This window comes from Protopterus annectens, chromosome 1.part1 (genome assembly GCF_019279795.1).
Source record: "Protopterus annectens isolate FY-2018-M chromosome 1.part1, PAN1.0, whole genome shotgun sequence".
Classification (NCBI taxonomy): Eukaryota; Metazoa; Chordata; order Ceratodontiformes; family Protopteridae; genus Protopterus; species Protopterus annectens.
In genome coordinates, this window is record NC_056726.1 from 1406021101 (window position 1) to 1406035694 (window position 14594).

At 43.4% G+C, this 14594-nt stretch overlaps 1 protein-coding gene across 1 annotated transcript in view; it reads left to right on the forward strand.

The window, feature by feature from the left end:
* ROCK2 (Rho associated coiled-coil containing protein kinase 2) overlaps positions 1–14594 on the forward strand; it is a gene marked incomplete in the record, with an annotated part of 2656097 nt that overhangs the window by 1199905 nt on the left and 1441598 nt on the right. Inside the window, 1 exon segment of the mRNA XM_044082273.1 lies at positions 3664–3770. Coding sequence (XP_043938208.1) covers positions 3664–3770 — 107 coding nt within the window.

Sequence of the window (14594 nt, forward strand, 5' to 3'; positions counted from 1 at the left end):
TATCGGTTTTATCAGGGCAGAGTTGGACACCACCACCACTACAGTAAGGCTTCCAATAGAAAGAGTCTTTGTCCTTCGTCAGCACGTCAGCATTCTGATATCAAAAGACAGAGCACCAGCATCAGATGTTCTGAAATTATTAGGCATGATGGGCAGCAGCAATTCTAGCCATACCACTAGCTCACATGCACATGCGGTTACTACAATGAGTGCTGTTCGCTCAATGGTCTTACCAAGAGCTTCCCATGTCTCACACAATAATGATGACAAATTCCTGCAAGAAGGATCTTCATTGGTGGTTGATTTCTCATTTGTGCTACCCCCTCCAGCGGCCACAGTGACCACAGCCACTTCCCTGATAGGGTGGGGGGGCATTGTCAGGAAAAAACAGCCCAAGGCACATGGACCGATCAAGAGAGACATCTGCGTATCAATGTACTGGAGATGAGAGTGGTACTTTTGCCATTTCAGTACTTAATCAGGACTCTCTTCCTCTAGGTACAATTGCAATTTAGACAGACAGTGTGTCGGTGGTCTGGTATTTGAACAAACAAGGAGGAATCAGGTCCTACTCCCTTTATTGTGAGGCTCTCAGAGTATCGCAGTGGGCTACATCCACCCAGTGCTTCCTGTTGGCAATGCACATCCTCGGGAAATCCAACGTGATAGCAGACGAGCTGAGCAGGACAATCTTGTTACCCCATAAGTGGTCCCTCAAACAACAAATAGCGGACAGGATTTTCCAGAGGTGGGGCCAGCCTTGCTGCAACCTCTTTGCCAGACACATGAACACGAAATGCAGAAGCTATTTTGCCATGATTCCTCCTCCGGGATAAGCCCCAAGGGACGCACTCGTACACGATTGGCCTCTGGGTTTCTTCTATGCATTTCCACCGATCCCATTGATACCTAAGGTTCTACAGAAAGCAGAAACCCTGGGAAGGACCATCATTCTCCTAGCCCCTCATTGGCCTTGTCAGATTTGGTTCCCCTTCCTTCGACTTCATCTTTTGGAGGACCCCTGAATTCTGGACCCAGTTCCACACCTTCTGACACACTCATTAGGGGGAACTTCATTCCTCTCTGCAGTCCCTGAAGCTGACAGCTTGACTTCTCCAATTCCCATCATAGCCAGGTTCCATAACCTTTTGCAATGAGAGGAAGCAAATTCTCTTATCCTCTCATAAATCGTCTACAAGGAAACTATATCTTAGCAAATGGAAAAAATTGTCTATATGGGCCTCTAAAAACAATATTGATCCTTATCAAGCCCCTATGGCCTCCATTTTAGAGTTCTTAACTGATTTTCAACAAAAGAGCTGCAGCAGCAATAGTTCATGTTCAGCTGGCTGCTGTTTCTAATTTTCATCTTGGATTCGAAGGATTGAATATCATGTCACACAAGTTATCCAAAGCCTTTCTCAAAGGGACCTTTCATATTAGACCACCTGTGAAATCTCTCTGTTCTCCATGGAACCTAAATGTTATACTTTCCCGCATAATTCTTCCACCATTTGAACCAGCTTCCTCATGTGACCTAAAATTTTTGTCATGGAAAACCATGTTTTTAGTAGCTATTACTTCTGCCCGTAGAGTGTCAAGAGCTTCAGGCTTTATCCATCAAGCCTCCTTATTTGATATTTCATGCTGACAGAGTCTCACTTAGAACAAACCCCTCATTCTTGCTCAGTGTTTGCACTGAAACCAATCTCAACCAAACTATTGATTTGCCAGTCTTCTTCCCCAACCAAACAGTTTAGAGTACATGCTGCACAAACTTGATGTTCACAGACAGCTCAGATTTTATTTGGATAGAACAAAAGATTTCAGGAAATCAGACCAGCTTTTTTGTTTCATTTTCAGATGCCAGAAGAGGTAGACCAGTGGCAAAACAACTCTTTCTAAATGGTTTTCTGATTGTATTACCTTTGCTTATTCAGCTGCTAACATGCCTTTACAGCATAAAATTAAAGCTCACTCAACCAGAGCTGTTTCTACATACTCTGCCTTTTCTGCCAAACTTCCTATTGATAACATTTGTGCAGCAGCCACTTGGTCAAAACCTCATACCTTTATCACTCATTACAAAGTTGATAAGACCTCCAGAGACATGGCTTCCTTTGGATCTACAGTCCTGAGAAATATACTCCCGTGAGCCACCCGAGGTTGATGGTGCTTGTGACACTACCCATCAGTAAAGAATGAACGGTGAGATAAAACAACTTCACATAAAGAAGTTCTGTACTTACCATAAAGTTCCATGTGAGTTGTACATCTCGCCTTCATTCTTACGTCCCTCCCTCCTACCCCCTCCTGGGCTGTTAGATGCCCGAGATGCTGGTTCCATCCTGGTTGCTCAATCCTTCTTTACCTTTCTCTTGAGAATGAAAGAATGACATATGGTATTATTATACGCAGCAAACAAGATCTGAGGTAACTCCAGGTGCATCATGGGATATGGACTTGGCCTCGGGCTATTTGAAGACCTCGAGCTTTGCAATTGGCCTTATCGGAGCCGAGGGATCGGCTTCGAACGCATCAGTAAAGAATGAAGGCGAGATGAACAGCTCACATGGAACGTTATGGTAAGTACATAACTTCTTTTTATTTTGCATTTTCTTATTCTGTTAACATCTCAAGTTAGCAGCACTGAAATTTTAAAAAGTCTCTCTGATTATTTCTGGATTTGTCCCTGATTCTGTTGAGATTTGTCCCTATTTAGTTGAGAGCTATGGATATTACCAGAGAACAGTATGTGTTTTTAGATGTTGAGGATTCTGACAGAAACAGAGGTGACTCTCCTCAGGAATCAATCATCGAGAACTCAGACTTAAGGTGGTGAACCAGAAATTAATCTTTGCTGAAACTATTTCTAGACTCGGGGATGTTGTTTTTTGGGAGCAAGCAAGGAGCTTCCCAGGTACTGGACAAATTTTTTATGAATCTGTTAGAGGATGAGGTTCCTGTGCACTTATTCCTCCTGTTTGCCAACTCTAGATGACACTTTAAAGCTCTGTGCAAAGCTCCTGACTGACTGCAGTTCCAAAGAAAGTGTGGGTGATAACTCGAAAAACATTTCTACAGGGACAGGCTGTCTCTGCAACCTCCTTTGTGTCGGCTTTGTCCTCCCACACCTTCTTTACTTTGTGTACTAATTCCACTAATTTCCCAGTTTGAGTACAAAGGAGAGAGAGATTTAACAATGAAAAAAAACTATTTTGCTATAATCACACAGTGCAATATATATATGGAAAAATATTCAGGGATTGCACGGGTCAGAAATGTTGGAACTTGGGGAAACTGCATTCTTGGTGGTAGCTTTCACTGAATAATTGATCTTCCTTAATATGCATGTGTAACCTGTAGAACATAGATAAGCATGGACATCTGTGGAAAGTAAAGATCATCAGAGGCAAAACAAAGTTTTGCATCGTATTTGCTAATATAAATACCCATTATCCGTTGCTGTAATGTAGTCTAATATTTTAGAGTGTACTGATCTGTTGCACATTTTCTTGGTGTGTTTAATCTTAGGTGTTAATGCTGTCAGCAAAGTGCAATAATTGTTAAATTGCCTATATCATTGTATATTTATAAATGTGGCAGTAAATAAGGTGGTGTCATGTTTTTCCTGACTGATTAATTGTTTTTTAATTTACCTAGTCAGAATTTCTGGCTTGGAGGAAGAACTTAAAAATATGAAAAGTTCAATATCCAAAGTGGAGCTGGAAAAGCGGAAGCTGCAGGAAAAACTCTCAGAATTAGAAAAGGTATAAATGTGCTTGTTCTATTTTGACGTGTATGTCATATATTTACATTCTGTTTAGAAAACTCTCTTTATATTAGGAAAATAGAGTCTAAACACATATGTTAACATTTCATAGTAAGTTCTCAGTGTAATAGCTGATGGAGTAAAGTGGCAAAATGGTTGTGTAGTGTTAGTGCTATGTTGTGATGCATCACAATTAGGCCGTTTTTTCAATTTAATTTTGAATGTGGCACTGATGATCCAAGTTTTTTTACCTTTTATTTCAATGAAGAGCTGTCAGTGGTAAATAGAAAAGGTGCAGTTAACCAGCATTTCTGTATTCTCTTGTGATCTGGATGTAGACAACTGTTAATTGTGAGGAAATCGTAGCAGATGTAACACTGCTCAGTCGATATCCACTGTAGTGTGGGTGCAGGTTATTACTGGTTTCACTGCATGGTCTGCCTCTTGTTTTAAAACTTTGAGGGACCTTCTTATATCTTTGCTAGTACTTCTAGATAACTCTCCACTGTGGTGCTGAGGTCCCCTCCTCTTTTGGCCTGTGCCAAGACAGAGCACTTGAGACCATTTCCTCCAAAAGCATGTTCCTTATCTCAAATGTGTGCTGCTGAAGTTTTGTCACCTGTAACAGAGAAAAAGAGATAGCAAGACGACAGAAAAAATAAAAATGGAGAAGGGTCCCTTTACTGTTTTACTTTCTGAGATGGCTTTTGTTGAATTTTGTAGCCACTGAAAAGCATTGAGCACCTATGAGTATCTTATACTTCATAAAATGTAGTGACTAAATAAGATACTGTTAGGCCAATAGACCAAATGTCAAAGTGACTTCAGTGTTTGTATTGTTTTATAGTTACTGTTGCTGTGAGCAGTGCTTGGCACTAATATTTGATTGATTTTTCTCCTTTTCTTGTCGAATGCATTTGTTTTTTATGTTAAGGACCCACTGCTTTGTGCTTTCTGCTGAATTATTATCCCCACTTTTGTAACTAGCCTTAAGTTGGGACAAAGAAAGTAAGGAGGTAGAAACCTGCACATCTCTTGATTTTTCCTTAGCTTTAGTGGTAATATGCGATAACATCTCTCTCTCTCAGTCCTGTGTGCTCTTATTCCAGGTCCCATCCCTTTAAAGTTTTTTTTAATGCATTTATCTCAAAGAAAGCTAATATTTTGAAAGATCTGAATAATTGAAACATCTGAAAATTTTGAGTCCAAATCCTATTTATAGCAAGGGTATGATTTGCAGTCTGTTTACCTGAGTAAGTGAAATGCAATCCAACTTTCATTTTGCTGTTTTTTTTTTTTTCTTTTGCAATCACACTTCTGCCTCACAGGCCTCTGCTATGAAAGTCCTGCTGTGATGGTGTGGTTTTGCCTTTTTCTTGGTACTTCTCTATGTATGGACACATTTCCATGCCCTGATTTAATTTCAGTAAGTTATCCTAAAGACTGTGTACCATTGTTATTTGTTCAATTTATTATGAAAAAAGGTGATAAGAGAATATGAATATCATTGAATTTCCACATAAAGCAGCATTTTCAGCAGCATTTTTTTTAGGTTGCTGAGGAAAACCACATTTGGTTATTTGAGTCTGCCTATGAGTTGGAGCTTCCCCTTCTCGGCCATTCTTTCTTCTCTCTTGGACAGCCTTCTGTCTTCCTAATGATATTTAGGAAGATTGTTGGAACTAATTTAGAGTATGGAAATGTGTCCATGAAGCATTATGAAGGCACAGGCAGAACAGTAGTATACTTGCAGTGTTTATGAAATATGTATATTGCCTTATTTGTTGATATATAGAGAGAAAGCCTTGCCTGTGATGTAAGTGAGGAGAATTTCATTGGAGGCTTGGGCACATGGTGTAGCTAGCATGAAAGGAGAAGTGAATTTTTTTAGCTTTCTGCTATCTTCTGCTGATTGTCAGCTCTTTCTTCAATCACTTAGCTGGGCCCATTCATTCCCCTTCAGCTCTCAGAGGAGTTGGAGTCATTTTAACTATGAAGACACTGCCACCCTGCTTATTGGATGGATCTTAACCGTACCACCCTCATGCCTGCTCCAGGCTTACTTTGCACATCTGAAAATGTGAAACAAACATTCCCACTTCTATAATGATGTGCCTGCCTTAAGGCTCGACCCTGCAGAGGTGTGCAGTTAAATTTTATGAGACCATGAGCTGCCTTCACAATAGCACATCGCCACCTTGGTGTTCCCACCCCCCATCCTGATCGGCTGTACACTCTGCCATGTTCTGTAGTTTGCATTGGCTGATGGGCATGCTTACCCTGGCATACAGAAAGGTGGATGGATATAACTTCATCATTTGTCTCCCTCCCTTTGTTAACTCCCCCTTTGCCAGGTCCACTATTTGTACTCAAGTAACCTGGGTCTTAGACAGTGTTCCTTCATTCTACACTACAGAGTCATTGCTGGCACAGGCAGAAAAGGAATAACTAGGTATTGCCTGTTTGTCTTAGGAGGAGGGTACAGTGACATGGTAAGGGTGTACAGCTACCAGTGATGATACAATAACTTTGAAAGAGCCAGTGCAGCTGTGGATTAGCAGGCTAAGAGAGCATAAATAGGTGAACACTTTTACTTCAAATGTTGTGCACACATCTACATGCATGGCATGTCATAAGGCAGTAGGACTTAAAAGAAAGCCCCAGATGGAGTGGCTGCAGTATAATGGCCTTGGGTTTTCTATTTTTTTCCTCTTTTTGCAGAGGTGTTCGTATCCCACTAACAATGAGGTGTTCTTTTCCAGAGAGACAAGACTCAGCAGGATAAGAATACATCTTTAGTACCCCACCTCAGATGTGGTAGCCCCAGTAAGAGAAGGAGCAATGGGAAAGTCAAAGTTCTGAAGTCAGTTGTAGCTAGCCAGAGTAAAAAAAAAAAAAAAATCACGTTTCTTTTCCTTATACTTGTGAAGGCATTCCTTAACTAAGCTTGTGTTATGTTTGTAACTGTTATAGTTATGCTTTGTAACACACGATCTTGTGGCTGTAGCTGTAACTACCAGAAATTATCTCACTGTAAGGCAGACTTGCATAAAACTGGAACTTTTATAACCAGAGATTTGATTGATTCCTTAATTCTTTTGGAGTAGCCAAGAAGCCTGAGAGGAGTGGTGCACCACATTATTTCCCATCATGGAAGAAGTAATTTTACTCTTCCTTTAGAAGGCAAAGATGAATCAGCAGCAGCTAGAGAGACGTTATACCTGTGCCACTGACTCAGAGAGGGATAAATCCTCAACTTAGGCTCAAGCAATCTCAGTTTGATTAGCAGCTTGGATGTTTGATGGTGCAGGCATGGAGGGATGGGTGTGTCCATGGTTGATCCCTGGTAGAGGCTGCGGATGAGTGGTGAATGCTGTCTACATAAGAGGGATCATTGGCTAGGCTACATGTCAAGGAATGGATGATACTCACCAGACCCATTGCATACCACCCCTTTGGACAGTATGAGTGCTTACAGAGGGTGGAGACAAGGCCTGAGGAAAAACAAAATTGACACTGCCTTAATATTTTGATCACCTTACCCACCATGAACAGACATCAGAATTAGCCCAGGACTGCTTTGGTAGACCTTGTGAACAATGAGGTGCACTGGGGGCAGCTGATGGCCAGCTGAATGGAGCAAAAAAAAAAAAAGTAAAGAAGTTCTGTAATTGTTTTCAACCTGGAAAAAACTAACATTTATTTACCAGTTGTTCCACAAGGGTTTTACAGGTTATAGATGTTTGTGCTGCTGTGCTAAAGGTTTGAACCAAAGACTGGTTTTGGTGAGTTACATAATTCGTTAATAAAGCGAAGGGAGATAGTGAATGAATCAAGCAAAAGGCAACAGATTAAGAGAAAGAGACCTCAGATTGTCAAAAGCAATGGATTTGTGTAGAGCACGTAAGATTATATAATTACTTAGTTTAATTAATTAATAGCAGAAATAATGTGTAAGATGCTGAATATGAGTTGAAGGATTTTAAGTTTCTCTTGCCAATTTAAGGCATTTAGCTCTCCATTTGAGAGAGCAAACTATAGAATGGGTTGTATCAAAATGTGTGATTTAAATGTTGGTCAGTTGGTGAATCTGAATATGTATATATATATATATATATATATATATATATATATATATATATATATATATATATATATATATATATGCTTTTAAGCTTCATGGACACTTTCCATTAACATGTGTTTAAATGCTTGAGTTTTATAGCTTGACCTTATGCTTTTATGTAGTGTGTTACTGATCTACACTTCTACACTGCTTTTATTTATTTCTTTTGCTTTTTGTTATACTTGCTTGTTATACTTGCAATCTAACAGCATGTAAATACAAAAGCTTAATTTTTACAGCTCAAACACACAGGCTTTTGTAGCAAGCTTTTACACCACTCATCCACACAAATTCACTACTTTTACAACATTATTCTAAATTGTTTTACCAGTACTATGATTTTACTAACATAATTTTGATGTTATTTCTCCACTCTTCAGCAGCTTGCTTCTAACTTTTCATTGCCACTTTCATTAGTAAACGCTGCTTTACATGGCTAATTATTACAAGTCTTTTTTTACAAGCTCCTTATGCTTACTTTTATAATGCATATTATCTCATATGTCTTTTTACAAAATAAGATGTTAAGTTGTCAATCTCGCCTTCATTCTTGCTGGATGGGTTCGGAGCCGATCCTCGGCTCCAACTTGGCACTTGCTAAGCTCGAGAGCTAATTTTACCAGCTCGAGGCAACCCTATATCCCATGATGCAAGGCGGAGACTACCCAGATCTCGTTTGCCGCTTCGCTAACGAGGTGCCTTCTTTTACCAGCTCTAGGTAAGTGAATAGTTTTTGAGACTTTTTGTCTACCCCCCTTTAAATTTATATATATAATTGTTTTTTGTTAACTTTAACGACTTACTTTAACCCTATTCCCGTCAGTGTTCCTTTTTTTTCCGAGTATTTTATTCCCTTTCCCTAGCTTAGGCCTTCCCCTCCCTAAATTTTTTCCTGTCAGGGATTGTTTGTGTATGACTGTGTGTTATCCCTGTGTATTTTAAATTGTTGGATTGAGTGTGTTTGTGTGTGTGTTATTGTATTGTGTTTCCTCGACACAGTTTTGTCGAAGGACACTAAGGTCTCAGGCTTCAAGAAGTGTGACTTGTGCTGTCAGAAGATGTCTCTGACAGACGGTCACACTTCTTGTGTTTATTGCCTGGGACCTTTGCACCTGCAGGACTCTTGTGCTATCTGTCATGCCTTCAGCCCAAGAGTCCTGCAGGAGCGAAGAAACAAGCTGATATTAAGGGGCTTATTAAAGCCCGAGAGCTCCCCGACTAAGTCGGCGCCGGGGAAACCCTCGAAACCTGTTAAACCTTCGGCTCAGACTTCCAAGCCGTCGGCTTCAGGTTCACCCTCACCAGGGTCGAGATCAGCTCCGGCCGGAGCCGATCCTTCCACCTTACCAGTCTCAGTATCGGCTCCATCCGGCGCCGATACTGCCCAATCCAGACATTCAGTGTCGGCTCCGTTGGCTCCATCGATCTCAAAAAAGAGATCTCGATCCCCTTCAGTGGAATCCATACGTTCGGCTCCGAGATCACCCTTGCTCTCGGAGCGGAGCCATCGGAGCCGTTTTTCTCGGTCGTCCAGGCTGTCCGATCACGACCTCGAGAGAGTGGTGAGTAGACTATTAAAGTCTCAGGCATTGGCCCAAATACTCCATAGCCATCTCAACAGACGGTAGCTATTTCACATCCACCAAACATTCCTCCTTCGACTCCCTTACAGAGCTTGGAGCCGGAGCTCCTCGGAACCGGCACCATTGTAGCTTCGGAGCCGATACCACCCCTTTCGGCTCCGTCGTCCTCTGCTCCGATTTCCTCCTTGAGACCTTCATTGGAAGGATCCGGGCATCTGGTCTCCCTCGTCGGCTCCGAGGGGGCGAGTGGCATCGGACCCTTGTCCGACCCCGTTCTCCCTCTCGGAGCTTTGGCGTTGGTGAGCTCGGCCCCAACATCTGCCTCGGAGCCTTCCCTCTCGGTGAGGCCTCGGTGAGGCCTGGGGTTCCTATCTCTTCGGAGCGGGAACTTTCTGGTCTCTCTGACGGGGGAGCTTTCGAGGTGATGAGGAGTGTACTAGCCCCTGGGCTTAGTCAACGGACAGTTCCATCAGCTCCTCCCACTACAGTGCCTGCTGACGTCTCTTCTCACTCTCTTGCTCCCGGACCCAGAGATCCAACGCCTCAGGTTTCCCCATTGGGAATATCTTCCTCTTCCAAGGCTTCTCCTGATCCGTCAGGTGAACCCCCGCGTAAGAGGACATGTAAGAGGAAACATCTAGACTCCCCTGAGTCTACTACATCAGATACTTACCTGGATGAGTCGGAGGGATCCCCAAGGTCCTCCTCTGAGGATGTCTCATTCTCAGACATCCTTGAACTCCTTAAGCAGAGGGGGAACTGGCCCTCCCTTAATCCTTCCGAGGACGAGTCAGTATACCTGGAGGCGTTCGGATCTCGACCCTCCACCTCCTGGGTGTCTCCGCCTTTCGACCCTCTTATGGAGGTAGTGGCTCGGAAGGCGTGGATGGCTCCGGATTCGGTTGGAACCTACCCCTAGGAGGCCTTCAAAATTTATTACGGCCCCACAAGATAGACAGTATTTAACAAAGGGTGTCCCAGTTGATGCCATGGTGGTGGCTGCTGCCACCAAGAAGGAACTAGCTGATCCTTCAGTACCTGTCCATCCTCCTAACAAGGATTCTAGGACTATGGACAGGTACGGCAAGCGGATTTTTTCTTCAGCGACTTTTGCCATGAGATGGCTGAACTACTTATGCCACTTCACCCGCCTCCAAAGAGATGTTCTGAAAGAGTTGGGATAAGTTTTACAGGATCCGTCAGCTGCTGGGTCTCAGGATAAGATTAGCTCACAGCTAGGAATCCTTAACTCCATTGTTAACTCCTCCATGCGGCTCATTTCTTATGCAGCCGATGGAGCGAGTAGGGCCGCAGGCAGAGGAGTGGCTTTAAGGCGTCAGTCCTGGATGCGGCTTTGTAATTTTGCAGACCCCTTCAAGGTGTCCTTCACAAACTCCCCCTTTGATGGGTCGACCTTGTTCGGACCTCAAGTGAAAGACACTTTGACTAGATGCGAACAAGATGGCAAGACTCTTTCTGCCTTAGGAGTCCGTTTCTCCACCCCTTCAAGACCTTACCCCAAAGGACAGAAGGGAGGGAAAATGTGGTTCCGCAAATCTCAAGGAGTCACGCCTGACGCACAAAGTCAGTTTACCCCCAGAGGCAGAGGGGGTAACAATAATAGACGCCGCCCTAGGGGCAGAGGTGGTCCGCAGAATCAGGGTAGCAGAGAGCCTCTTTCTGACAAACCCTTCCAGCATCCCTGAGATGTTGCCCGATTGTCCGCCTTCGGAGGCAGTCGGGGGGAAAATTATCGCTGTACCCAATAGTCTGGCTTTCCCTTTCTCAAGACAAATGGGTACAGTCAATTATATCCGAGGGTTACAAAATTCCCTTTATTCAAACCCCAATTCAACAAAAGGGAACCCTTCCAGACGTTCCACCCGGTCTAAGGGAGCTAGCAGTACTAGAAATATCAAAACTGCTAGTAAAAAGAGCCATCCAGCCAGTCCCAGCGGACCAAATAGGATCCGGAATCTACTCAAGGTTCTTTTTAGTTCCAAAAAAGACAGGGGACTGGAGACCAATATTAGATCTGAGCAAACTCAACAAGTTGGTAAAGAAATCAAGATTCCGATGGTCACGCTTCAGTCCATTCTGCCCTTTCTGGGCAAGGACAATTGGATGTGCTCGATAGATCTTCAGGATGCGTACTATCACATGAAAATTCACAGATGCTCCAGAAGATTTCTCCGCTTTCGGCTGGGGACCAGTCACTTCCAATTCAGAGCCCTGCCCTTTGGACTCACTACAGCCTCCAGAGTGTTCACCAAATGCATGGCAGTGGTTACGGCTCACCTGAGACGTCAAGGATTCCAGGTGTTTCCATATCTAGACGACTGGCTCCTCACTGCCACCACCAGGCATCAGCTTCTCCAAGCCAGAAATTACACCATTCACATTTGCAGATGGCTAGGAATTTCTATAAATTTCGAAAAATCTGCCTTGTCGCCTTGTCAATCTATTACTTTTATAGGCGCAAGATTAGACACCGTACAACTTTCAGCAAAGTTAACAGACCAAAGGATCTTGGATATTCAAAGACACGTCCAGGTGATTCTTCTCAGCAACAAAATTCAGGCCAGATTTGCTCTGAAGGTATTGGGTCTTATGGCGGCCGCTATAACACTTCTTCCCCTTGCCCGCTTTTACATGCGTCTTCTACAATGGATGCTATTCACCCAATGGTCTTTTTAACAACTTCCCATGAGTCACAAGATCATAGTAAGTCCAACTTGCAAAAGACATCTGACTTGGTGGATATTGTCCCCTCAAATCCATCAAGGTAGACCTTTTGTTCCTCTTGCCCCAGTTGCCATGGTTACATCGGACGCCTCCCTGATTGGGTGGGGGGGGCATTATCAGGGCAGAATGGTCCATGGCACTTGGCAACCTTTCGAGTACCATCTGCACATAAATGTTCTGGAGATGAGAGCGGTGCTTTTAACGTTGCAAGCCCTCAACGACTCTCTTCCCCTGGGAGCTATCGCAGTCCAAACGGACAATATGTCCGTAGTGTGGTATATAAACAAACAGGGCGGAACCAAGTCCTATCCACTGTGTCGAGAGGCTCTCAGACTTTGACAATGGGCAATCTCCTCTCACCGGTTTCTGATAGCAACGCACATCCCCGGGAAATCCAACATCATAGCGGACAGATTGAGCAGAGCTATTCTCATGCCTCACGAGTGGTCTCTCAAACAATCAGTGACGGAAGAGATTTTTCAGAAGTGGGGCCTTCCTTGCTGCGACCTTCTCGCTACACCTCAAAACAGCAAATGCCCAGACTTCTTCTCTCTCTTCCCCCTTCCAGGCCATCCCCCCAGAGACGCTCTAACCCAAGATTGGCCCCGGGGACTTCTTTATGCTTTTCCCCCTTTTCCGCTGATACCTCAGCTAATTCAGAAAGCAACCGCCTTGAGAGCCAAGTTGATTCTCATTGCTCCTTATTGGCCTCGACAGATATGGTTTCCGTTCCTACATCATTATCACTTGGTACAGCCATGGCATCTGGACCCGGTTCCAGATCTGCTGACCCACCAGTCGGGTCAACTGCACCAATCCATACCTTCTCTCAACCTCACTGCTTGGTTGCTCCACTTCCATCCTTAGCCAGGCTTCCTATGATTACTAATCCTGTACGGGATATCATTGTAGCTTCCCTAAAATCTTCTACCAGAAAGATTTACACTAGTAAATGGCGACGTTTCTCTTTCTGGGCAAAAGCTAGGAACTTAGACCCCTATACTGCTCCAATTCATTCGGTATTGGACTTCCTAGCTTAGATTTTTCATTCAGGATCCTCTTCTTCCACAGTGAAAGTTCAACTGGCAGCCATTTCAAATTTTCATATAGGCCTTTTGGACCACAACATTATGTCACATAAACTTTGCAAGGCATTCCTTCGAGGTATCTTTTTATTGAAACCTCCGATTAGAGACCCCCCACCACAATGGGATCTAAATTTAATTTTAACATCCTTGATTCTTCCCCCGTTCGAACCTGCAGCTGCCTGTTCTTTGAAATTGCTTTCTTGGAAGACACTTTTTCTAGTTGCCATTACTTCTGCCAGGAGAGTATCTGAACTTCATGCTCTCTGCATTCGTCCTCCCTATTTAATATTCCACAAAGATAGGGTATCTCTAAGGACTAATCCGTCTTTCTTACCAAAAGTGGCATCGCAGACCAACCTAAATCAATCCATTGATCTTCCAGTCTTTTTCCCGAATTATTCTGGTAGAACGGAACAAAAGTTGCATTGTCTTGATGTTCACCGCCAGCTCAGATATTATCTGGACAAAACAAAAATTTTTAGGAAATCTGATCAACTGTTTCTATCCTATGCAGACAACAGGAGAGGCCTTCCAGTTTCTAAGGTAACTTTATCTAGATGGCTGTCTTCTGTGATCACTTACATTTATCAGCTCAAAGGTAAAGAATTGATTTCTAGGCCAAAAGCCCATTCTACCAGAGCTCTAGCTACATCTACAGCTTTTCAGGCTAGACTTCCAATAGACACTATTTGTGCAGCAGCCGCATGGGCCTCTCCTCATACCTTTGTTTCACATTACAAATTGGACTTAGCCTCCAGAGACAGAGCGAATTTTGGTTCCACCGTTCTCAAGAGTCTGTTCCATTGAGCCACCCAGGATAGAGGTGCTGGGGACGCGGTCCCATCCAGCAAGAATGAAGGCGAGATTGACAACTTAACATTTAGAAGTTATGTACCTACCATAACGTTCCATGTTAGTTGTCTTCTCTCGCCTTCTTTCTTGCGTCCCGCCCTCCATCCCCCTAGCCTGGTCAGACCGGGAAGATTATGCATCTTCTATTAAGAGGTTATTCCCCTTTTTCTAGCTGTTCAACTCCTAGTGTCACTAGATTAGGTTGATTCTTTCTAGAGGGTTATGATGTTATCTAGTATTATTATTTTCTTCCTCCTCTTCAGTTGGAAGAAAATATTACTATTTCTTTAGCTACCAAACGAGATCTGGGTAGTCTCCGCCTTGCATCATGGGATATAGGGTTGCCTCGAGCTGGTAAAATTAGCTCTCGAGCTTAGCAAGTGCCGAGTCGGCTCCGAACCCATCCAGCAAGAAAGAAGGCGAGAGAA